Consider the following 23557-nt stretch of genomic DNA (forward strand, 5'->3'; position numbering starts at 1 on the left):
GCCCACCCCCCTCGTGGTGCCGTGTGCAGGGGGCATGCGCAGTACCCCGCTTTTGCTCCCCACACCTCAGAAGCGGCAGTTGGGTTTTGGTCTTTTGTATCATGTTGTTCATAATTGGCTACAACTGCACATATGTGCAGTTATTTTTCATCCCTTATATAGTTTCTTACTCGAGGAGACACTTGTCCAGGTGTAAGCACTGCAGCAAAGGATCCCAGGTCCCAGCCTGTCTCAGCAGCATGTGTCAATACCTCATTCCTTTTTATGACTAAATAATATTATGTCGTTTGGATAGACCACCTTTTGTCTATCCATTCATCAGTCAATGGACATTTCAAATATTATTAATACTCCAGTTCTCGGGTTCTGTAATTCCAAACCATGGCACCCTGTCTTTCAGGGACAAAGCATACCAAAAACACTGCCTCTATTTGGCCACGACTCTCTCGGGTTCCCTCTGGAGGAGGGAGCGCCTGTTCTTTGCGGGAGAACACAGCCCTAAGCATGTAGAGACCTGCTGAAGACCCTACGGCTTCCAAGAAAACCTGGGATTTATTATTCCAGATTCAAGGGCCACTGGGCCAACCTAAGAAATCCTGTCTTTTGCGGAGCCGGATGCTCTGCACCATTTCCTCGCGGCCCCTCCCAGGACCCTCGAAGGGAGCGAGACTGTCGGGAGCCTCCTGCTCCGGCGGATCCTCTCCCCGCGGGCCTCCGGCCACGTGGTGGCACCCAGCCAATCAGCGCGGGGCGTCCGTAGTCTCGGCAACAGTTGCGTCCAAGCTCTGCAAGTCACGGGTCTCTGGCAAACTTGGTATTACTGATTTTCTGGTACCCAATACCCCCGCGCAAGCAAGCACACACACACACACACACACGCACATTCACACACTCTCTTCAGCACCGCTCCCGGCGCCGCGACCATGGACTATTCTTCGGAAACGTACGAGGCTGTGTTCCCGTCTCTGCTCCGTAAGTTCACCCTAAGCTCCCGGGAATCAACGCCAGCTCCAGGAAGCCCTCAACCCCCGGGTGGACGGGTGCAAGTTGGGTGAGGACTAGGACAGGGACGAATATCTCATTGTGTCGTCCTCTCTCTGGGTGCGGGGTTGCCAGGGAGCCGGGGGCAGGTCGTGCATGTTTGTCAGATTTCCTTGCCCGGGCTGGAGGAGCAGGCCGAGTTGCTTTGGCTTGGAACCAGCGGCCCAACCCATGGGCCAGGGAAAGGTGTCCAGGCCCTCTGGCTGGCCCTACTTCTTCGCTAGACATTAGTGTGTTCAGTACAGGAGAAGAGGCACGGAGAAGACCATCAGTCTTCACAATTTTGGTGACAGCCTGCTGTCTTTGACAAGCACTGCAACTTCAGAGGTGAAAGCCAGATAAATGGATACTTACAGAAGAAGGGATGAATACTGGGTCCAGGGGTGACACCCAGGAGTAAGAGGTCTGCTAAGTGCAGAGGATGGGGAGGAATGGTTCCAAGGTCCTGGAGAGCTCTTTACACTGGAGCTTAAATTAAGGATACAAGGAGTTATCCAAGCCAAAAGGGGGAGGAAAGGTATTCCAGACCAAGGGAACAGCGTGCACAGAGGCCCAGAGACATGGAGTCTTCAGAAAACTGCTGGTAGTTTGAGTGTTGCTGGAGATGAGAGGCAAGAGGGGTCAGAAGGGACAAGATCAGGAGAGATGTTGTGAGCCAGGAGATGGGGAAGCCACTGAGAATGACAGGATTGGATTGGGAGCGTCAGCAAATGCAGAGTCTGAATTGGCAAACTCACAATGTTGGGAGTGGGGCGATCTGGGACGGCCCCAAATTCCCAGGCCAAAGGCACTGGGAGGTGAGACAAAGGTGCCAGGCTAGAGGGGGCTGATTGGATGGGGAACTTGGAAAGAGTTCAGTCTTGGTTGAGTTGGAGATCCTTGTAGGCCGTACAAGTTGAGATGCTTTAGGAGCAACTGTATGTAGAAAGTTGGAGCTAATTCCAAGTCATAAATATTGGTATGGGTGTCCTCTGCATATGGAGGGCCACAGAAATGAGAGTGGAGGAGAGTGTTTGGGGGAAAAAAAAAAAGAGTGCCCAAGTGTAAGCCTGGAGGCTATCCACATTTTAGGAGTGGGTAGGAAAAGAGTGGCCAAGGACAAGTGGCCAGAGAGGTAGGATAGAACTTAGGGAGAGATTTGTATCAGGAGCCAAGAGAAAAGGAGAGAATTTCAAGGAAGTATTGAATTGTCTCCAGACACCTGAAGGGCTGTCCCAGAAAAGAGGGAACAAATGTGTTTTCTGGGGCATCAGTGGGAGAGGACTAGGACCAAGGGTCGTAGAAATTCCAGGGAAACAAATTCTGGGTCAATATAAAGAAGTCTTTTCTAGCAGTTAGAATTAGGCCGTCACAATGTGAAGTAGAGAACCCCCCGTCACTGGAGGTATACAAACAGGCAAAGTCCACAGGGGCATTGTAGAAAGAGTTCCCTGACCTGGGCAGGCAATGGGACTAGTTGGCCGCTGAGAGCTTGCCTCATTAATCCCTGGGGAACATTTTCACATAGGCTCTACCCACAACCACATGGTGACCTCTTTTATTCTAAGAGCCTGCCTCACTTTTCTATCAACGGACAGAGCACCCCAAAGACCACTAGAATGCAAGCTTCATGGCGTGGTGGGCCTGCAGCCTTCGCTCTCGAAGGGGAGGAGCGTGGGGGGAGGTTAGGGAGGAAACGGAGCCGAGCCCCAGCAAGGTAGCTTGGCAGGCCATTGTGAAAGAGGGTCGTTTATTCTAAGAGCAGGAGAAGCCATTTCAGTGAAGACATTGCAGGGTTTCAGAGGGGGAAGGGATGCCTCTGGCTAAAGGCAGATCATGGATTTGGGGTCTGGGGGGGACACAAGCAGCAGAGGCGAGACCAGTGAGGAGCATATTTTGAATGCGTTCCCAGGGTCTGCAGAGTACAGTTTAAACCCCTGAACCTGGTGCTGGAGATCGCTCCAACTGTATTCTCCGTTAACCTCCTCCTTCGCACACAATGTGTTTCCAATTTGTGAAGCAGTTTAGTAACCCTCAAGTCCTTAAACCCCACCCTGATCGACCCCCATGCTGGCCCCTCTATCCCTTGAAACCCGACTCATTCTGGAAGCACACTCAGCCTCCCCTCCTGCATGATGACCTCCCAGATCCCTCGGTCAGCGTCTCTCCCCTGACTGAAACCACCTTGTAACCCCTCTGGTTACCCCACCTTGTTCTGGGCCAGCACACTGCCTGGTGGGCACCCAGCCAGTACCAAGCACTGGGTAACTTTCAGTAAATGCTGGTTCGGTGAATGGCTAAATTTTCAGCCATACCGAACATCTCGTCCTCAAAGAAATGATAAATGGCTTGTTGAGAAGTACTTACTTCTGTCCACATTGATGTATACATACTTTAATTATTTTCTGACTATGAAAGGAGTACATGGGCATTGTAAAGGGACTTAACAAATGTACTGACTGTTCACTTTGTGCCAGGCTGGGTACCGGGGATGCACAGGAAGTAAGTAAGACACAGTTCTTGCTATTGGGAAACTCACAGGCTGTTGGGAAAGAAAAGTATCTTCATCCAGAAAAATATGGTAAACGCTATGAGGGGGCTAAGCATAGGGGCTACGGGGACCAAGAGGGGGACGAGGGAGAGGCTGGGATGCTTCAGGGGACAGTAATGCCTGAGCTGAGCCTCGAAGGCTAAGTAGGGAATAATCAAGTGAACAGGGGAGAGACGGAAGCATGTTTCAAAGACAGGAAAGAGCACGATTTGGGGCGGGTGGGCAGGAGGGGGGAACTACGGAACCACAGTCAGCTTAGTTCGGGTACAAATACAAGGTGAGGCAGAAGGAATGAGAGAAGGAGCTGGAGAAATTAGAGGGGTTGGCAGGGGTGGGTGGGACAGGTGGGGCTAAGTTAGGGAGATTGAATTTTATTCTAGAGGCATCTGGGAGCAATAGAAGGGTTTTAAGCAGGAGAGTTTTGGTTTTAGAAGGAAAACGATGGTGGCAATATTTTTAATAATAATGCCGTATCCCTTCTGAATTTTAGAACATTCCCACACCTGTTATTCATTTCATCTTTATAATAGCTTCAGGAGGTTGCTAGAGGAGAGTTTATATCATTTTAGGCGTAAGAGAATTGAGACTCAGCAGGATTAGGTGACAACCTGGGGTAATATCAAGTAATGGCTAAGAGTTGAACTCTGGGGCCAAACCAAAGTTCATGTCCCAGCTCTGCTACTAATCCACTGTGTGACCTTGGGCCTCTCTGGGCCTCGGTGTCCTTATCTGTAAAAAATGGGTGTAAATCATGATGCCAACCTGTTAGGTCTGTAGACTTGTCATTCACTCACTCACCAAATATCTACTGAGCTCCCACTATATGCTGGCACCGTGGAGGTGCTGGGACTCCAGCAGGGAACAAGAGAGATGAGATCTCGGTTCACAGTGTATTCGAAAAAAAAATAAACCAAGTGATCGCACCAGGGGTTTCAAATGCAACTGTCTGCCTGAAGCAAGCCCTTACTGAATGAAATGAGCTGCCGGTGAGACGATAGGGAATGGGGGAGGCCTATGGCAAGCTGCAGAGGGCACGCCCCAGCCTAATGCAGTGCAAACTGGAAAAGTTTAAGCAAACAAGTATGTCGAGCCAAACAGGACCCTAAGCCTCATTCAGTATGAGGGCTGCCAGCGTGCGATCCTTGATTTACATACTTACGATAAGTGGTCTGAAGGAAAAGTACAGAGATGACATGAGGATATAACACAGCCTGAAGCTGGAGAGGGAACATTTGGTTAGACACGTGGAGCGAGGGGGCGATGGATGGGGGAGGGAGCATTCCTGGCAGCGTGTGCAGAGCCCTGTGGCGTGATGAGGCTTGGATCACTCAGGGAACAGAGAGAGCGCCAAGACATCTGGCCAGGGCAAGGAAAGACAGGCAAGCGATGAGGCAGGAAAGGTTGGCGGAGGAGGGTCATGGGACTTTATTTTGAGGACTATGACGAGTCATGGAAGTATTGCAAAATGGGGGGAGGCTACGTGTACTTAAAAAAATAATAACAGTGCACTTATTATGAACAAACTGGACGGATTCTAAACATCTCCACCACTCGGTAAGGTAGGTACCATCCTTATCCCCATTTTACAGATGAAAAAACTGAGCCCCTGCAAGGATAAGTGATCATGCCCCCCAGTAAGCGGCAGGGCCGGAACTCAGACCGGAGCGTTCTGGCTGCAAAGCCTCTGCACTTATGGCACTAGGCTGACTCAGCTGATCAGACCAGATCAGAATGGCATTTTAAAAAGAGCATTCTGATTGCCAAGGAGAATGGGGGGTGGGGGGGGTGGGGGGTGGAGTAAGATTAGAATCTAAGAAGTTTCAAGAGAAAGCATATAAATCTCTTATCATAGTGCCTGCCGTTGGGACTGCCCGGTCACATTAGATGTAATTATTTGCATCATCATAGCAAGGCAACAATAACGCCAGGCCTTGGAACCCAGGTGCCCTGATGCCCAGCCTGGGGCTGAAGCATTTCTCCTTCCTGACTCCTTTGGTCCTCTTCCTGAAAGGAGCTCACCTTTTAACCCTCTTCCAGGGTTCTACCAGTCTAAGTCCTTGGTTGACGACGAAAGTGCCAGCAAGGAGCTCGTGTTCAACCCTGAGACGGTCATCGCCCGCTGCTTCAAGCAGTTCAAGCAGGACGACTTCCACCCGCCTCAGAGCCCCCGCAGGATCCTCATCTTGCCCCGAAAGGAGGCTCTGATGCCCGTCAATCCCACCCCTCAACCCCAGGCTCCCCCCGAGCCCACCCCCAGCTCCAAAGCCCTGGAAGTTGGGGACATCCAAGAACAGCCAGAGGACCCAAGGGCCTGGCTCACCCAGAGGCTGAGGGTACGGCAGGACCTGGAGTCATTTGGCAACATAGAGAGGTGGCTGCAGAACAAGTCCAGACTGACGCCTTCGGAGGCCAAGGTCCTACACGAGAGCCACAAGGAGCGTGAGGCCCGGCTGATGCGCCAGCTGGCCACTCCCAGAGACACCAAGGTGAGCAGCCCCATTTGCCAGATGCAGACACTTCGGGTGTTAGGGGCATGCTGTCATTTCACTCCCTTGAATTAGGCAGGATGGGGATCCTTTACCCCCGCCCCCACCCACCATCCCCCTCCCAGTCCCAGGGGAGCAAACAGGAGTCCTGCAAAGGTGTATTTGTTATCTATTGCTGCATAACAAATACCCCCAAGGTGACTTAAAACAACAGATGTTCATTATGTCACTGCTTCTGAGAACGAGGGACCTGGGAGGAGCTTAGCTGGATGGCACTGGCTCAGGCTCTCATCTCAAGATGCTGGCGGCCTGGGCCACGGGCACCTGAAGGCTTGACTGGGCAGGATGACCCGCTTCCAAGCTGGCTGCTGGCAGGAGGCCTCAGTTGCTGGCCACGTGGGCCTCTCCCAGGGCTGCTCGAGTGTCCTAACCACATGGCAGCCGGCTTCCCCCAGAGCGAACGGTCCAAGAGAGCAAGGAGGAGGCTGCAATGCCTTTTATGACCTCGTCTCAGGAGGTCTCAGTTTCAGAAGTTTCACACCATCACTTCCACCACGGTCTGTTCGTCAGGAGCAAGTCACTAAATACTGCCCACATTCGAGGGGAAGCGGGTTGAGCTCCACCTTAGAAGGGAGGAGGGTTGAAGAATTTGTGACTTTACCTTAAAACCACCCTGGGAGGAATCATCCCTGGCATTCACCTGTGGGGCATTTTAAATACTTACTGTTCATTCATTGGTTCATTCATTTGTTGAGGGCCTATATGTGCCAGCAGGTGCGCTCACAGGGCTATTGTGAGGATCACAGTTGGGAGGTTGGAAGAAAATTTTTTATAAATTTGTATATGTATTTATATATATTATACGTAGAAGTCCCTTTTTTTTTTTTTTCTCGGTACGTGGGCCTCTCACTGCTGCGGCCTCTCCCGTTGCGGGGCACAGGCTCCGGACGCGCAGGCGCAGCGGCCACGGCTCACGGGCCCAGCAGCTCCACGGCACGTGGGATCCTCCCGGACCGGGGCACGAACCCGCGTCCCCTGCATCGACAGGCAGACTCTCAACCACTGCACCACCAGGGAAGCCCATAAATCCCTTTTATAAATATGCAAATAGAAGCTCAGTGAGGCCATCCATTGTCCAAGCCCATAGGGATAGAAAATAGCAGTCAGTAACCAAAGCCCTCATCTTCCAGCTCTTTGCAATACAGATACTGTATGGGACATTTCCTTACACTTGAAATTTCTCCCAGTTCAGGTCAAGCTGGCATAAGAGGTCAGGTAACTTGGGTTTAAACCCAGCTCTGCTCCTTCCTAGCTGTGTGATCTGAGCCTTAGTTTCCTCAGCTGTTCGGTGGGGATAACCATTGTGCCTGCTTCCTAGGGCCACTGTGACATCTAAATGGACTAATTTATATATGGTGCCTGAGACAGTGCTGAGCATATCTGGAGCACTCAACAAATGTTTGTCATTTTTATGATTATTGCAGACTGACTGATGTCATTTGGGTTGGCTCCCAAACTTCAGAGTCAGTCCTTGGTGTAATCATAGTCAAAAGCCAGCTTTCATGGGTCCAGCACACGCTTTCCTGCCAGCAGCACAGCATCTAGGTGTAAGCACAGGTCTTGGGTTAGAAACCCAGCTCCACTGCTTACCTGCTGCGTGAGCCCGGGCAAGTCACTTCACCTCTCAGCCTGTTTCTTCATTTGTAAAAAAAAAAAAAAGGGAAACGAATACCTGATACCGAATTCACAGCATTGTTTCCTTCATTCAGCAAACCATTACTGCCTACCTGCAGAGGGCTGGGGGCTTTGTTGAGTACAAGGATAGGAGGTGGGGTATGTAGCTAAATGAGACATGGTCTTGCTCTCAAGGTGTCCCCATGCTAGTGGCAGAGGTGGACAGAGCAGATTAAGGACTCCACGGTTTGCCACAGGCCATGAATAGCCTCTAGGACACCGAGGAGCTATAAGCTAGGGAACGGCAAGGCCCTTTGTAAACTGTCAAGTGCTGCACCAAAGTAAAGGAACATTATTCCTAAGTACAGTCTCCCTCAGCCTCTGTGGGGGGTGACCCCACAGATACCAACATCTGAAGATGCTCAAGTCCCTTAAATAAAAGAGCAGAGTATTTGTATATAACCCACAAGCATCCTCCCGTATAAGGAGGATAAATCATATCTAGACTACTTAGAATACCTAATATAATGTAGATGCATGTAAATCGTTATAAATACAATGTAAATTTTATGTAAATCGTTGACAGCCGACAGCCATGACAAATTCAAGTTTTGCTTTTTGGAACTTTCTGGAGTTTTGGGGGGGAATATTTTCTATCTGTGGTTGGTTGAATCCGTGGATGTGGAGCCCATGGACCCGGAGGGCTAACTGTATTCCTGTTCACCTGGAAATGGAGGAGGAGTAGGATTTGGATAGGAAGAGAAAGAAGGAGGGGTATTCCAGGCAGGAGGCCCAGCAGGGGCAGGGGCTGGGAGGTGAGGGCAGTGGGGGCAGGAAGCTCCGGGCAGGGGCATGTATTTGCACCGAGAGCCCAGTGCAATTATAATACTGACTGGTCTGACAGGAGAGATGTGGATAAGAATGAAGTTTTAGTTCTCATGTCGTCCAAGCCTCTTGTTTCTCATGGGAAATTGGAGGCCCAGAGAAGCAAAATCTCCCAGACGTCCCGTGGCAGGACGCACCTGTCGGAATCCAGTGCTCCTTGCCCTTCACCTTGCTGTCTGTCCAGGGTGGCTCAGACTGTCTCTCTCCTATTTCTAACTCTGGGGTTCTAGCTCCATCGGCCTGTCTCCCCCAAACTCTCCCCTCTACCCCACTCTCTTGCCTTTTTCAGAAGAAAAGCCTGCAACCCCTCCACCGGCAGGTGCCCCAGCTACAAGTGCCCAAACCCTCTGCCCTGTCGGCCTTGTACTCTTACCTGTGCAGCCACAAGATCAAGATCCAGGAGATATTTCACAAGGTGGAGTGGGGCAAGAAACAGAGGATATCCAGGGAGGAGTTCATCACGGTTCTGAAGGCAGTAAGCTCCTCCCCCGCCCCCAAGGCTGGCCTGACTGGGGGGTGGAGGGCGCCCATGCACCACCCTCCCCCCCCCGCTACCCCCTCCCCAGATCCTGCTCCGACTATCAGCCGTATTACTTATAAAGCCGCACTGGAATATGTGGCTTAACCTGAGGCCCTGTCAGACCCCTAAGGCCACCCTGCACCGGCCTGACCTTGAAAGGCCCTATCTGAGTGGGAAGTCTGCGGAGTCAGCCCCATAACCCGCCAGCTGCTTGGGGAATCACCCCAGAACTGAGCACAGAGAGAGCTGGGCCTTCAGTCCTGCCTCTAGAACCTTCTAGAACTTCTGGAACTGTCATTGGCATATGACTCACCCGGGGTCTTGTTAAAACGCAGCTTCTGTCTCAGCTTCTGTCTTGTTAAAACGCAGTGGAAGCGCGGAGTCCTAACCCCTGGACCGCCAGGGAAGTCCCCCCAAGATGCTGCATTCTAACAAGCTCCCAGCGATGCCTATGGTACAGGTCCACGGACCACACTTTCACAGGTTATTCAGAAATTCAAATTAGTTGTAAATAAATAAAAATCCAGTTCCTCAGTCATGGCAGCTACAGCTGGAGCGCTCAGTAGTCACATGTGGTGAGTGGTTCCTCCACTGGATCCCTCAGACATAGAACATTCCCATCATCCCTTCTGTTGGTCTAGCAGAGGTTTGCTAACTATGGCCCAGGAGTCAAATCCAGCCAGTCTCTTGTCTTTGTAAATAAAGGGTTTTTTCCTGTAAATAAAGTTTTATTGGAACATAGCTACAGCCATTATTCTACATATCGTCATGGCTGCTTTCATGCTAGGAGGGCAGAGTTGACTAGTGATGACAGAGATCACGTGGCTCCCAGAGCCTAAAATATTTACTGTCTGGCCCTTTCAAGAAAAAGCTTGCCGGGCTTCCCTGGTGGCGCAGTGGCTGAGAGTCCGCCTGCCGATGCAGGGGACACGGGTTCGTGCCCCGGTCTGGAAGATCCCACAAGCTGCGGAGCGGCAAAAATTAATTAATAAATAAATAAATTTACCTTAAAAAAAAAAAAGAAAAAGCTTGCCAACTCCTGGTCTGGGTGAATTAAGCTTTTATATATTTTGAATACAAGATACCTTTTAAAAAAACTTTAGGAAGGGGAATGCTACATCTTCTATGGTCTTAAATCATCACCAGTTTTCACACTGTCATTTTATGACATGTAATTATCTAAACAACATTTCAAAGCATTTCAAACAACAAAAAATAAAGGGTTGTTAATCAACGTAACCAAAAAGATAAAACATTAAATCCTTCAGCACCAGGTGAGTTCTATCTTCTTTACGTAAAGCTCGGTGAATAATATCTACAGTCTAAAGAAGCTGACAAAGTTGTATTTCCTTTAAAACTTTTCTTCTTGAATATTCGATATTGCTGGCAAGCATTTTACTTCTCTGAAGTTGCCCGCCATCCTTAAAGGAGTAATGTGTATCAGATTTCTGATTCTGTTTTACTTCAGTTCAGGGAGGCTTATGTGTCCCTCATGGACAAGGATGACACACGTGAAATCCTTCCAGCCCAGCATCGGAAGGCTGTCATGGAGATTGGAATGGAGCGGGGAGGGAGGCCAGAGGAAGAAGTAACAGCCTCTGCAAAGATGACGATATGTCTGGACTGGGTTTTGAAGGAGGGATAGGAGTTTTTCAGGCAGGAAGTGGGAAATGTCTGAGTAAAGGCAGAGGGTGAGAACGTGTAGGGTGTGTTCAGGGCCCCGGGGAAGGGCTCTGAGCTCCTGGGCAGAGACCTTGGGTGTGAGCTGGGAGTGGCTGAGGATAAAACTAGACGGGGAGGTGAGGCCAGGCTGGCAAGGCCTTGGTCGTCCTGGCAGGACGTTTGGAGCCTGCCCGCCCGCCTTGGGGCTTCTCTTCTCTCCTCAGGTTGGAGTCCCTCTGAAAATCCGGGAGGTGGAGGACATCGTGATCTATCTCAGCTCTCTGGGAAAGCACAACAGCATCACCGTGGATAACCTGGCCAGCACCTACAAGCAGTGGTCTTTGGCTCAGCAGAAAAGCACCCTGGCAACTGCAGCAGCGAGTACCTATCCACCTCCACCCCCATGCCTCCACTTCTGCATCCTGGGAGCCAGTGTGATGGAGGCAGCCTTGGCTCACTTGAGTGTGTTCTCCACCTCTGTCTTACTGTAGGTGGGCCAGGCCACCCTCTGGTATTTCCAGGCCCAGAGATCAACCGCGGGGTAGATATTATCTTGAGTGCCCAGCTACCAGGTGGGTCCGTTCAAAGATGAATGAGGCCCAACCCTATCCTTAAAGGAGGATTCTCAAAGGGTGGTTTTAGCCCATCAAAGCCCACCTGATAGGCTGAGAACTGACCCAAACAGCAAGCCTTTCCATTTGTATGTGGGTCCAAGGCCTTCCCACTATTAATCTACATATTATTGATAAAAAGTTAACTAGAATTCAGAAACTAGAATTAGTACATGTTTAGAGTTTACTGGAAAATCTACTTTGGTATTCTACTATCAGGGATATTAGCAGGGCTGCTGTGAACAGTTGTATAGGTTGTGCACAGCTCAAGTTCCATTTGCCAAGCTGTGCGCTTGCGAGGCCACATCTATCCAGACGAAGCACAGAGGCAAGTTAGAAATGAACCAGCCGTAGCTCTGCCTATGAATTTACAACACAGGGTACATCATGGTTTTTGTTTGTTTGTTTGTTTTATTTTTGGTGCCACTATTGTAAAAAAAAAAAAAATTGAACAACTATAGATAAAATTAAAGCCCTCCCTTGACTACTACCCACCATTCCAGAGTCCTCCTCAAATATAAACACCTCTCTCTTCTTCTAACTGAAACAAATCTTGCTTTGTCCCCACCCTCCAGGTTGGCAGGAAATTAATTTCCGACACGTTTGTGAGGGTGGACATGGGGGGGCCTCCTCGCCCTCCCTGAGGTCATGTAAAAGCCCTAGGAGGGCAGCAGAGGGGTTTCCTTACAGAGGGGAAGATTTGGGCGGGGTCTCTGGAGTTCAAGGTCACACTGAGCCGGGTGCTCCGCGTCCTCACGGGGAGGTTCTTTTAGAGACGGCTCCCTTAGAGCATCCCCTCTTCAGTCCCCCAGGGTAGCGAGATTTCTGACCTCCAGTCTCAACAAGCTTCCAGGCCGAGGCACTGTCACCCCAGGCACAGTCTCCATCCCTCTCAGAACCCCAGGGAACCTGAGCGCCCCCACTGGAATGAGATCCTGTACCCTTTGTGTCTGGTGCATCCTTGAGGTCTCCTCGCTTTTTGCCTTTTCATTATGCATTACCAAAGCTTATCGTTATCCGCGTGGTTGGCTGCAAGTTATTTAGTGAATGATCAGAGTACACCAGACACAAACGTGCTGGTACACGTTTGCAGCAAAGGTATTTGGGACCTATTATTTCCTAAGAGCCGAGAGCAGGTATCGGTTTGGCCAGTGCTATCCCAGTGTCCTCACTGAGTTCCTTTTCCCTGGAGAGCAGCAGTGGGTAAGGTTAAGCAGACTTGGGTATCTCTTGCTTTGCTTAAAGGGGCAATAGCATCAAGAGTCTGGACGCCTGGCTTACAAGGGAGAAGGCGGGGTGGCTTTGGGGCACCCCCTGTGGGCTGCGAAGCTTTACCCTCATTTACCCACAGCGTTAGGTCATTTCCTCCTTCCAGTCCCGGGAGGTCAGGGCTACTATTCATGCTTTGCAAGGAGAAAGCTGAGGCTCGGAGAGGCTGAACACCTGTCCAACAGTCTCAAAACTAAAAGGTGGCAGGGCCAGGATTTCTGGAGGCCTGGAAACAGGATGCTAGAGGATGAGAATGGCCACAGGAGGGCTGTGGCCACGGTGCAGGTGACGGAGGAGGCGGCCACAGTGGAAACGGAAGAAGGGACACCTTCAGGGTGCACTCAGATGGCACTGACCGGACACGTGGGCACCTGCTTGGTGACACTGGTGAACTGCTTGATGGATTCCATGGCTGGGCACCCCTCTCAGTTCCTCCCTCCTCTGTCTCTTCCCTCTGCTCCTAGACTACAGGTCTGCCAATGACAGTGGTTCTCCACAGAGTCCATCCAAGAAGCAGCAGGTGAATTTAGCCCCCGAACCCCTCAAGATGGACCTGCTGCCCATGCCCGTGGTCAACACCGAGATGGAGGCTCAGCCCGTGACCCCGGAGGAGATGGAGGATGTGGGCAAGCGGTACCGCGAGAAGAAGCAGCAAAACAAGGTGCCCCCGCCAACAGGGGAGGGATGGGGCTTGGAGACTGGGCAGGCCTGGGTTCAAATCCACCGCCCCCGCATCACCTTCTGCCCGGGGGAGCTCTTAGGAGGGGGCTTCCTTACCTCCCTGTTCCCTCTTCTGTATGTAAGAATGGCAATTACCTCACAAGGTTTCTGCGAAGATAAAATGAGATGATGCATCTGAAAGTATCGCGTTCCCTTCCTCCAACTCTTTAATTATGAATTCGCATCCTGAGCCCAGGGCTGCATCTTCATCACAGCTGGAATCCAAGAGCCTGGCCTGGGGCCTGGTGCTGAGTAGACACTCCAGAAACAATGTGACGAGTGAAGGAAGGGAATAACTGATTACATGAGTTAATTCATCCAGTAACTATTTATCGGGAGCCTGTGATATGTCAGGCACTGTTCTAGGTGCTGCCTAGAACAAAACGGCCCCAGGCCCCAGGAAGCTGAGAGTCTAGTCAGGGAGGCAGACAGTACTAATATAATGCTATCTATCAATAAATATTTTCTACTATATGTTTTTTTTTTGGTTTCTTTTTGGTTGCTTGGGGTCTTCGTCGCTGCGCACGGGTTTTCTCTAGTTGCGGCAAGCGGGGGCTACTCTTCGTTGCAGTGCGTGGGCTTCTCATCGCGGTGGCTTCTCTTGTTGTGGAGCACAGGCTCTAGGTGCACGGGCTTCAGTAGTTGTGGCACGCGGGCTCAGTAGTTGTGCATGCAGTATGTGGGATCTTTCCAGATCAGGGCTCGAACCCACATCCCCTGAATTGGCAGGTGGATTCTTTTTTTTTTTTTTTTTTTTGGCAGTATGCGGGCCTCTTACTGTTGTGGCCTCTCCTGTTGTGGAGCACAGACTCCGGACGCGCAGGCTCAGCAGCCATGGTTCATGGGCCCAGCCGCTCGGCGGCATGTGGGATCTTCCCGGACCAGGGCATGAACCCGCGTCCCCTGCATCGGCAGGCGGACTCTCAACCACTGTGCCACCGGGGAAGTCCCTGTACTATATACTTTTTAATAGTATAAATATGTATGTGTATATATATACATATATAAAATAAAATATCAGCTATTGGTAAGTGTTATATTGACTAAGATCTGATTAAGTTGCATGATGAGAAAACCCAGAATGTTAGAGCAAGGATCAGCAAACTTTCCCTTTAAGGCCCAGATAGTAAATGTTTTAGGCTTTACAGACCATGTGGTCTCTGTCACAACAACTCGGCTCTGCCGTTGTAGCATGGAAGCAGCCATAGACAACAGCTAAACAAATGAGTATGACTGTGTGCCAATAAAACTTTATTTATAAAAGCCAGTGATGGGCCAGATTTGGCCTATAAGCTATACTTTGCTGATTCTGATTTTATTGTATTTATTTATTTTTGAACAAAAACAAGGAAAATTTTGTTAATAGTTGACTACATCAGAGCAGGGATTCAAGTAGACGTCAGAAGCTACTTTGGTCTAATTAGAACAAGAGACTTCTATTTTAAAATGCATTCTCGGGGGACTTGCCTGGTGGTCCAGTAGTGAATCTGCCTTCCAATGCAGGGGATGTGGGTTCGATCCCTGGTCAGGGAACTAAGATCCCACATGCCACGGGGCAACTAAGCCCGCACGCCACAACTACTGAGCTCGCGTGCCTCAGCTAGAGAGCCTGCGTGCTGCAAACTACAAAGCCCACGCGCCCTGGAGCCCGCGTGCCACAACTAGATAGAGAAAACCTGCATGCTGCAACTAGAGAGAAGCCCACGCACTGCAACGAAAGATCCCGCATGCCCCATTGAAGATTCCACGTGCCGCAACTAAGACCTGATGCAGCCAAAAAAATAAAGAAAAAAAGAAAAAAACCTTAAAAAAAATAAAATAAAATAAAAAATTCATTCTCGGACTTCCCTGGCAGTCCAGTGCTTAAGATTCTGCGCTCCCAATGCAGGGGGCATGGGTTCGATCCCTGGTTGGGGAACTAAGATCCCACATGCATGCCACATGGCAAGGCCAAAAAAAAATTCATTCTCATACTCAAAATAGCTATTTAATCATTTCTTCATAATATATACTAAGGTAAGCAATGGCCTCCATTAACAGCTGGTTCTGATTTTAGAGGCTTTAAAAAAATAGACTTTTTCTTTCCTTACAAAGAAATAAGGCCAAAAGTGGATGTACACTCCCCGGGCCTCTTCTATACCTTCAATACCTTGCTCTGTCAATACCTATATCTTCAGCACCTTTTGCTCTGTCATCCTTCACAGGTGGCTTCCACCTCCAAGTCACAGATGGCTGCACCTAATTTAAATTCCCACACAGCCAGACAGTTGAATGTAATGTTTCAACAGGACACCTCTAGGGCCTAGTGTATGTATGATACAGTTGTGTGTGTGCTTCTGTGTAAGGGGCTGTGCGCACAGAACCGCACACGCTGACCATTCAGATGCTCTTCCGGGGGTCACCTTGACCACGTGTGATTTTTCCTCCCAAGCCAGACTTCAGAACCTGCATTCTTTGCCGTCGCCGCTCACGGGGGCCTGGGGCTCGGAGAGGTAGATGAGGCTCTACATCTGCCTTGGGCCAGGAGGTGAGGAGTGAGTGCCAGCCTCTGCTCTCTCCACAGCTCCCCACCCCCTCCATCCAGTACACTGAGCAGTGCCGCCTGGTGCACAGCGGGAGCAAGCACTTTGATGAGCACTGCCTCCCGTCCACCATCCACGGGGAGATGGAGGCGGTCCTCAACAGGTCACGCACCGGCACCTTTCTGGTCTACCTGCAGTGCTGGAAGCTCTGCAAATCCTACCGCCTCCCGCTGACCGAGGACATCCTCGTGAGAGGTAAGGGCCTCAGGGCTGGTCCTCTGGAAGGTGCCAAGGGGGCCCACAGCCAGGGCGAGGATGGCGTCCACCTGAGGTCTGTCCTTCTCCAGCCCACAGACATCCAAGCATGCCACTGCGACCTGTGGTGGGGATATTGCGGGGCCGGGCAGGGGTGGCGGGGGGTTGGTGGAGGGAGGAACAGCCCCACCTGGTTTGCTGTTAGATGGGATTTTACAGCCCTGCAGGGCCGCAGGCTTCACAGGCCTGCAGGGTTCCCCAGTCTAGAGCAGGAAGCTCCAGGACAGGAGTTCCAGGTGAAGGAGCCGGAGGTTGGGCACAAAGAAAGGATCCTGATTTCAGAGAGGGAGCCTGGCTGGAAGTGGTAATTGCTATGATGCATTGGGTGTTCCAAAGCACTTGTCTAGGCCAGGCCTGTTTCTTGGTGCTTCAGCTGCATGGAGGGAAGAAGGCACCGGGAGACAGGTTCTGCTGAGGCCCTTTGCTCTCTGCGCAGACCACAGGTGTCCACCCTGAGATTCCCTACTGGTTCTGCCCTCTGCATGGGGGAAGGATTGTGTTTTCACACATGGAAGCAGAGCTGAACCCTCCACATCTCTGGGTGTGTGCTTCTGAGACATGGGACAGGGGAGTGTCCCCATAACCCCCTGGTGACCATGCAGCAATGCCGGCATCCCAAATTTATGAATTTATTTATTTAATGGGCAGGTCACTGTCTGTACTTTAAAAACATGGAGTGAGCTGCACTTGAGGGCAGACGTTTTCCCATAGGAACTCTGCAGGAAGGAGCTGTGGCCATACTGGGCATGTGGCTTTCTCAGAAAAGGGGGCCCGCAGAGAGTAACGTGACTTAACCTGAGAACAAGACTTAACAGTCACAATTGATTGTTTCCATCTTTTCCCCCAGATGGAGGGAAACACATGCTAAATGTACAGGGCCTTGGGTCTGGTATTAGTTTGCTAGAACTGCCATAACAAAATACCACAGACTGGGGGCTTAAACAGCAGAAATGTATTTTCTCACAGTTCTGGAGGCTAGAAGTCCAAGATCAACGTGCCAGCAGGGTTGGTTTCCTCTGAGGTCTCTCTCCTTAGCCTGCAGATGGCCACCCTCTGGCTGTCTCTTCACATGGTCTCTTCCATGTACACATGCACCCCTGCTGTCTCTCTGTGTGTCCAAATTTCCTCTTCTAAGGATACCAGTCAGATTGGATTCAGGCCCATCCTAATGGCCTCATTTTAGCTTAATCACCTCTTGAAAGGCCCTATTTTCCAAATACAAATTCTGAGATTCTGAGGGTTAGGGCTTCAGTATATGAATTTAGGGGGACACAGTCAGCCCATAACAGGTCTTTACAAGGGGAAGTGGCCAAGGGCCTTCAGGAACACAGGCCAACCAGCCTAAATGGTCATTGTCTCTGGCACATGCTGCACACCCCTTGCTTGGGTGGCCACTTGCTGCCCGCCGGGGCTGGGAGGGCAGAGACAGCAGGAGACCCCACTGCTCTGGACACCAACTTTTCGCCACATCATCGTTCCTTCCTCCTCCCTCCGGGAGCCTCGTCTTCCCGGATCGTTTACATCCCCTGGTCTTGGCTAGTGGTGGAGCTGCAGCTTTGTCTTCTAAAATGCCAGCATGCTTGCCAGGGACCTGAAGCCTCCTACGGGCCAGGTCTTTCCCCCAGAAGTGCCCCTTGGTCTGTCCCCACCAGAGGATCGAGCCTCTACTGATTCTCTCCACCACTGGCTTTTGCTGGCTCCTGGGTCCGCACGCAGGTGAGCTTCACCTGTCTGCAGCATCCCACCACCCACGGGCACCCGGGAGCATCTGTGGGTGGGCTTCCTTTTGCTTCTGACTGGTCTAGATGGAAACGACGCTGGTCCATCTCTGACCACTGTCCTGGCCACTATCTGTTGGCTGTCCTTATGACAGAGGTGGGATCTGCTGTGGCCCAAGAAGCACAAACATGGGAATTTCCAGGTCTGTGTTCAAGGCTAGAGCTTGTGTTCAAGGTCTCAAGTTCATGGGCTGGAACTCCAGAACATCGAGGCATTTCCCGTCCCCACTGAATATAGCTTTATTATTTTTCTCCCCCTGATTTTATAGATAATCCATGCTCACTTATATTTTTTGAAAAATAAAAATCCCCCCAGGGGCTTCCCTGGTGGCGCAGTGGTTGAGAGTCCGCCTGCCGATGCAGGAGACACGGGTTCGTGCCCTGGTCCGGGAAGATCCCACATGCCGCGGAGCAACTAAGCCCGTGAGCCATGGCCGCTAGGCCTGCGCGTCCGGAGCCTGTGCCCCGCAACGGGAGAGGCCACAACAGTGAGAGGCCCGCATACCGGAAAAAAAAAAAAAAAAAAAAAAAAAAAAAAAAAAAAAATCCCCCCAGCCTGAGTTGATCAGCAATAATATTTTAGTGACTGTCCTTTCACAGGGACAGTCTTTCTTTACTATTTACACAAAATTATTTATGTAAATCATTTTTTAACGTCATGTGTGTATATATATTTTAATGTAGTTTTCAAAAATCATTTAAACCTTTAAAAAATGTTGACATTACATGTCTCCTCCTTCCCTCCCCTCCCTTCTCAGCTCTGCAATCCCTGCCCTCCCCGCCCCAATAACCAGCATTAATAACCTGGAGAATAACCCTCCATCACTGTGTCCAGAACACGAGATGTTTGCGTGTAACCATCTTAGGACAAGCCCTGCTCAGCAGTTGCAGGAGGGTGGAGCCCCAGCCCAGTGCTTCTTAGGTTCTGCACGAGGAGAGAACTGCCATCGACCGGGTCTAAGTTAATCTAGTGGAGTCTTGTGTGAGCCCTCCCTTCCTCCTCCTGGGACTTCTGACCAGGACGCCCCTGCAGAGTGGGGTGTAGGGCAGCGCTCCGTCCTAACTGGCCCCAGGCCTCGGGGCCACTGCTGCCGTAGCTGTGAACAGGCGCCCTCATCCGCGGTCCTGTGAGCGGTACTGCGCCAGCCGCGCTGCGGTGATGCACGCACCACCGTAGGGGAGGCTGGGAGAGGGCCTGGCGGACGCTCTGCACTACTGTTTGCAACGTGCTGTGAATCTACAGTGATTTAACAATAAAAATTTTTTTAATGTATAAAAGAAAAATCTTTTCAAACAAAAACGTGAATTTATTAAAACCAACCAACCAACTCCCCACTTTGCCCCAAAGGCTCGGTATGGGGAGGGGTCTTGGGCTGACAGGCCGTATTTCTCTTGCTGCTCACAGCCCTGATGTACCCGGAGGACAAGATCATTTTCCAGGAGGACCAGGTGCTTCCAATCCGGCAACCGGGAGGCTACTACTCGGACCTGAAGATCATCAGTCCGACCCTGGCCCTGCTCCGATCCCAGGGCGTTTCCAGACCTGTGGCTCAGAAGCCTGGCAAGCTGAGTGTCGGCCCCCTCCTCCCCTGCCTGCGCTCCTGCCCCACTGCTGCCCCTTTGCTGCGGGGCTGGGGGTCACGTTGTGCCAGTGTCTGTGTCCTAACCTGGCACGTCCAACCCAACTGATCAACATGCACTGGCCATGTGTCCCCGGGCACATGTCTCTGCAGCCGCCGTGCCTTGTTCCCAGGCAGCCACCCTCCTGACCACATCCTGTGTGACCTCAAGCTCTCTGGAAACGGTTAAAAAGAGGGACTTCTTAGAGAAACGGGGGAGGACCCTTCACAAAGTATGGGCTGGGTGTCAGGGCCCCTGCAGAGGACAGTGAAGGCAGCCCCTTCTCTGCCCTGCCTTCTCTGGCAGAAGGTGGGCTTGCAGCCCCGCAGGAGGAGAACAGAACTCTGCACTGGGGCCTCCCCCTGACCCTCAGATGCCAAGTCCTCTCTAAGAAAATGTCCTCCTCTGCCAGGAGGTGACCCGAGGGCAGGCTATGAACTAGCCTCAGTGGTGACTGGAGAATGGCAGCATCCCTTTGGGGTGGGGGGGCAGCTGACCAGCTACCATGATGGAGGGAGGGGCCCAAGACAGAACCACACCGTAGGTCACTGCCAGCTGCCTGCTAGCATAGTCCTGCCAGAACAGCAAGGGTGGGATGCAGCAGAACCGAGCGGAACTCCAGCAGGCCAGCGGTTAAATGGACAAGTTACCTTACCTACTGAGCCTCAGTGTGTTCATCTGTAAAATGGGCACAACAGCTAGAGCACACACACTGAGGACCAATGAGCAATGCAAGTAAGTTTCTTAGCAGATAGCGCTCGAGCACTGATTGCTGTTGTTGTTGTAGCCTGCCCCGTCATGGCGTTCTCCAGTGCAGGAGTGGGCTAGGTCTGCAGGTGGGGCTGTCCACAGCCCTGGTTGGGAAGAGCTGAGCACGAGCCGGGCAGGTCGTGGCCTAGAGAGTCCTTTCTGATCCCCTAGTGACTGCCTTCCTGCCCCTGAGTGGCTGCCACCAGTTCCTGAGCCATGAACCTAGGGAACCTGAGAAAGTGACTTTTGTCCTGCTTAGGTGGGCCACAGTTATAAAGGATAGAGGTCCCCCGGGTCAGGGGTGGACTGGTTTCATTGGCTTCTTTGAATGCATTGTGAAAGATTCTGGATCCAAACGCAGGCTTGCTGGGAAAGTGTGCCGTGGTGATTAGTGATGTCTGCCAGGCCTGAGGTTTGGGACGTTAGCTTTCACCACCCTTGTCCTCAAGGCTGGATTCAGCTCTGGAAGGCAAGTGGGAGTCAGGGGCCCCCAAAGGACTCAGATTACTGAGCATGTCTCATAACCATCTGGGAGGTCTCTGTGCTGGGAAATGAGAAACCCGAGGCTCCACAAGGGGAGTGACGTGCCCCAAGTCACCCAGCCAGCCAGGCCTTGAACCCAGGGCTGCCATCCTGTCTGCCTGACCAATAGGGGCCCAGAGGTCTAGACACCCCAGCACACTGTGTGTTCCACTGCAGCATGGGGGATAGAGTCAGGGCCCCACCCAGGCAGAACAAGTTCTCCTTTCAGAGCTCTGGTCTGGACTCAGAAGTGGACCCCCTGTCACACTGACCTACTCCCCAAAGCCCCACTGACCTGGATTTCCTGTCTCCTGACAAGATACCTCTCTCTCTCTTCTCCACTAGGAACATGCTGAAGAAAATCAAGAAAGTCAGCTTTAAGAAGTTTGAGGAATTCACCAGGTCTGTAGTGATCATCTACCTCTGGGAGGGGGGCGGGAAGGAGGAAGGCGCCCAGGACTCGCAGGTTGCAGGGTGCACGGTAGCACAGCATCTGGGGCTCAGGGCCCAGGAGCTGAGGGGCATAAAATGACACTTAGGAGTGCTAGGCAGACACTGCTCTCCAGATGTTAACTCAACGTAAATCCTCTCAACAACCCTATGAAGTTACTCTTAGCATTCCCATTTTGCAAAAGAGGAAACTGAGGTACAGGAAGTTTGACTTTCTTGCTCAAAGTCCCATCTCTATTAAGTGGTGGAGCAGGGATTCGGACCCAGCTGTGCTGGCTCCAGAGGCTGCATTCCGAACAGCACATTAAAATGCCTCTGCAGAGCAGGCGGTGTGCACTTAAGAGTTTGGGTTTAGAGGCAGCAGACTGGCAGTCAAGCCTGTGCCCTGCCACTTGCTGGCTTGTGTGGCCTTGTGGAAATAACTCAGCCTCCTTAGGCCTCCGGGTCCTCGCTGGTGAGGCAGATGGGACAGTAGAGCCCACCGCACAGCACTGTCAGGAGGACTGAGTACTAGATTGCTTAGCACGGTGCTGCACCTCCACTCTGCTCACAGCGGGCGGGCTCCGCTGGGAAGCAGCCCCAGCCGCCACCTGTCTCCATGACAACCGTCCCGGTGTCATCTCCTTCTCCAGGAAGCTGAAGGTGAAGAGGCCCAGTGGTCCGCAGCCAACCCATCCCAATTTCTTCTGGCCGGGTCACCTCCTGGACAAGCTGAAGCTCTACCTGCCCACTGTGACCGTGGACCGGAGCCTGGCGCTCTTCAGTTGTGTCCAACACCAGTCCCAGGCCTACTCAGCCACCTACCATCCCGACCACTGGTGGCCCATTAAGGACATGAACTACATGACCTATGCCTATTACGATGCCCCCAAGATCTACCACATCAACTAGACTGGCCCAAGTGTCGCCAAACCTAGCCATCCTGGGGCCGGGTGCCAGTGTAGCTAGCAGCCCAGAGCCGTAGACACAGGGAGGGTATCAAAGAGCCAAACAAGAGAAGTCGTTTCAGTGGGAAGGCCCGGGCCAGCTCTCTCCAGACTCAAAGCATGCAGTGTCTCAGAGGGTGGGTGTGTCCAGGGAGAGATGTGGTTTTTGAGCATTTCCCTCTCCTGACCTCTGTCCTTTTGAAATAAACCACGTTGGAGTTTTTCTCATGTCACCTGTGATCCGGCTGATGTGATGTCCTGCTCAGGAGCTGTGGCCAGAAGGATGTTGGCAAGCTGGGGTCCTGAGCCTAGGAAAAAAACACACATTGCCTGGGGTTTTGATGGGGATGCCTGCCTGGCACCTCCAGCCTCTCATCCTGTATCTCAGGGCCCACCAGGAAGCAGCAGGCAGTGTGGGTACTCCTGTGCCCTCCTCTTGAAATAAGTGTCCCTCATCCTCCAAAGAATCAGCCATTTGGCTCACTACTTCCAAAGCTCTTGGGCCTTTCACAAGTGCAAGCACACTGGTTCATGAGCCCTTCCCCTGATTCACCCACCTGACCCCCACATCAAGACCTTTCCCTCACAACACACACCCTGTGGGCTGCTGTTAGCACAGTGCCTCCGTGCTCAGCATCCCAGTTGACTTCCACAGCCCACAGGGCAAGCAGGACTCGTGAGGTGTGATGCAGTCTCAACCCTGCGGCTTGCCAGCTGTGTGATCTTGGACAAGACATTCCCTTCACCTTTCACGTTTCACGTCTCTGGGTCTCCTCAAACTCCACTTCACAGTCAAAATCTCACGAAGGAGTTGTCAACACTCGCTCCTTTCCCATCTCACCCATCACGAAGTTAACAACACCATCCACTTCAGCTTCTGTCTCCATCTGGCCCTGAAACTACTCTACCACAGATCACTGATGGATGACATGACATCACTATTGTGTTCGGGCTCTGGAATCAAGGGCCGTTTTTTCTTTTTTTCCTCTCTTAAAATTTGATTTTCACAATAATCTTAAAAACAAAAGCTAAAATAAAACAAAGAACAATTAAAAACGAGGCAGTCTTGCCTAATGGTTAGAAGTGTGGATTTTTTTTTTTTTTTTTTTTTTTTGCGTCAAATCTCCATACTTCACTCTCTACATATGTAAAATGGGGAAACTAATAGAACTACCTCATGGAACTGTGCGAGGCCCACTGAATGAGAGCTGTTACAGTCTCATTGCTATTTACTCTATAAATTCACGTGAATTATTAAAATGTTGCTGTTTTGTTC

At 51.3% G+C, this 23557-nt stretch overlaps 1 protein-coding gene across 5 annotated transcripts; it reads left to right on the forward strand.

The window, feature by feature from the left end:
* The first annotated feature begins 482 nt into the window (after positions 1 to 482).
* Positions 483 to 22514, forward strand: EFCAB12 (EF-hand calcium binding domain 12). Of its 5 annotated transcripts, none has more exons than XM_067043397.1 (9): positions 483 to 972; positions 5609 to 6057; positions 8906 to 9091; positions 11023 to 11179; positions 13143 to 13339; positions 15962 to 16175; positions 19419 to 19578; positions 21251 to 21307; positions 21988 to 22514. In XM_067043397.1, the coding sequence occupies exons 1-9, from the start codon at positions 924 to 926 to the stop codon at positions 22244 to 22246; spliced, it is 1728 nt and encodes a 575-aa protein (XP_066899498.1). In that variant the 5' UTR covers positions 483 to 923; the 3' UTR covers positions 22247 to 22514. The 5 variants fall into 5 exon arrangements, with proteins under 5 accessions (XP_066899498.1, XP_066899497.1, XP_066899499.1 ...); XM_067043396.1 differs by having other exon boundaries at positions 739 to 972; positions 11023 to 11260; XM_067043400.1 differs by lacking the exon at positions 483 to 972 and adding an exon at positions 5051 to 5130.
* Positions 22515 to 23557: the final 1043 nt, after the last annotated feature.

Source organism: Kogia breviceps, chromosome 10, assembly GCF_026419965.1.
Source record: "Kogia breviceps isolate mKogBre1 chromosome 10, mKogBre1 haplotype 1, whole genome shotgun sequence".
Classification (NCBI taxonomy): Eukaryota; Metazoa; Chordata; class Mammalia; order Artiodactyla; family Physeteridae; genus Kogia; species Kogia breviceps.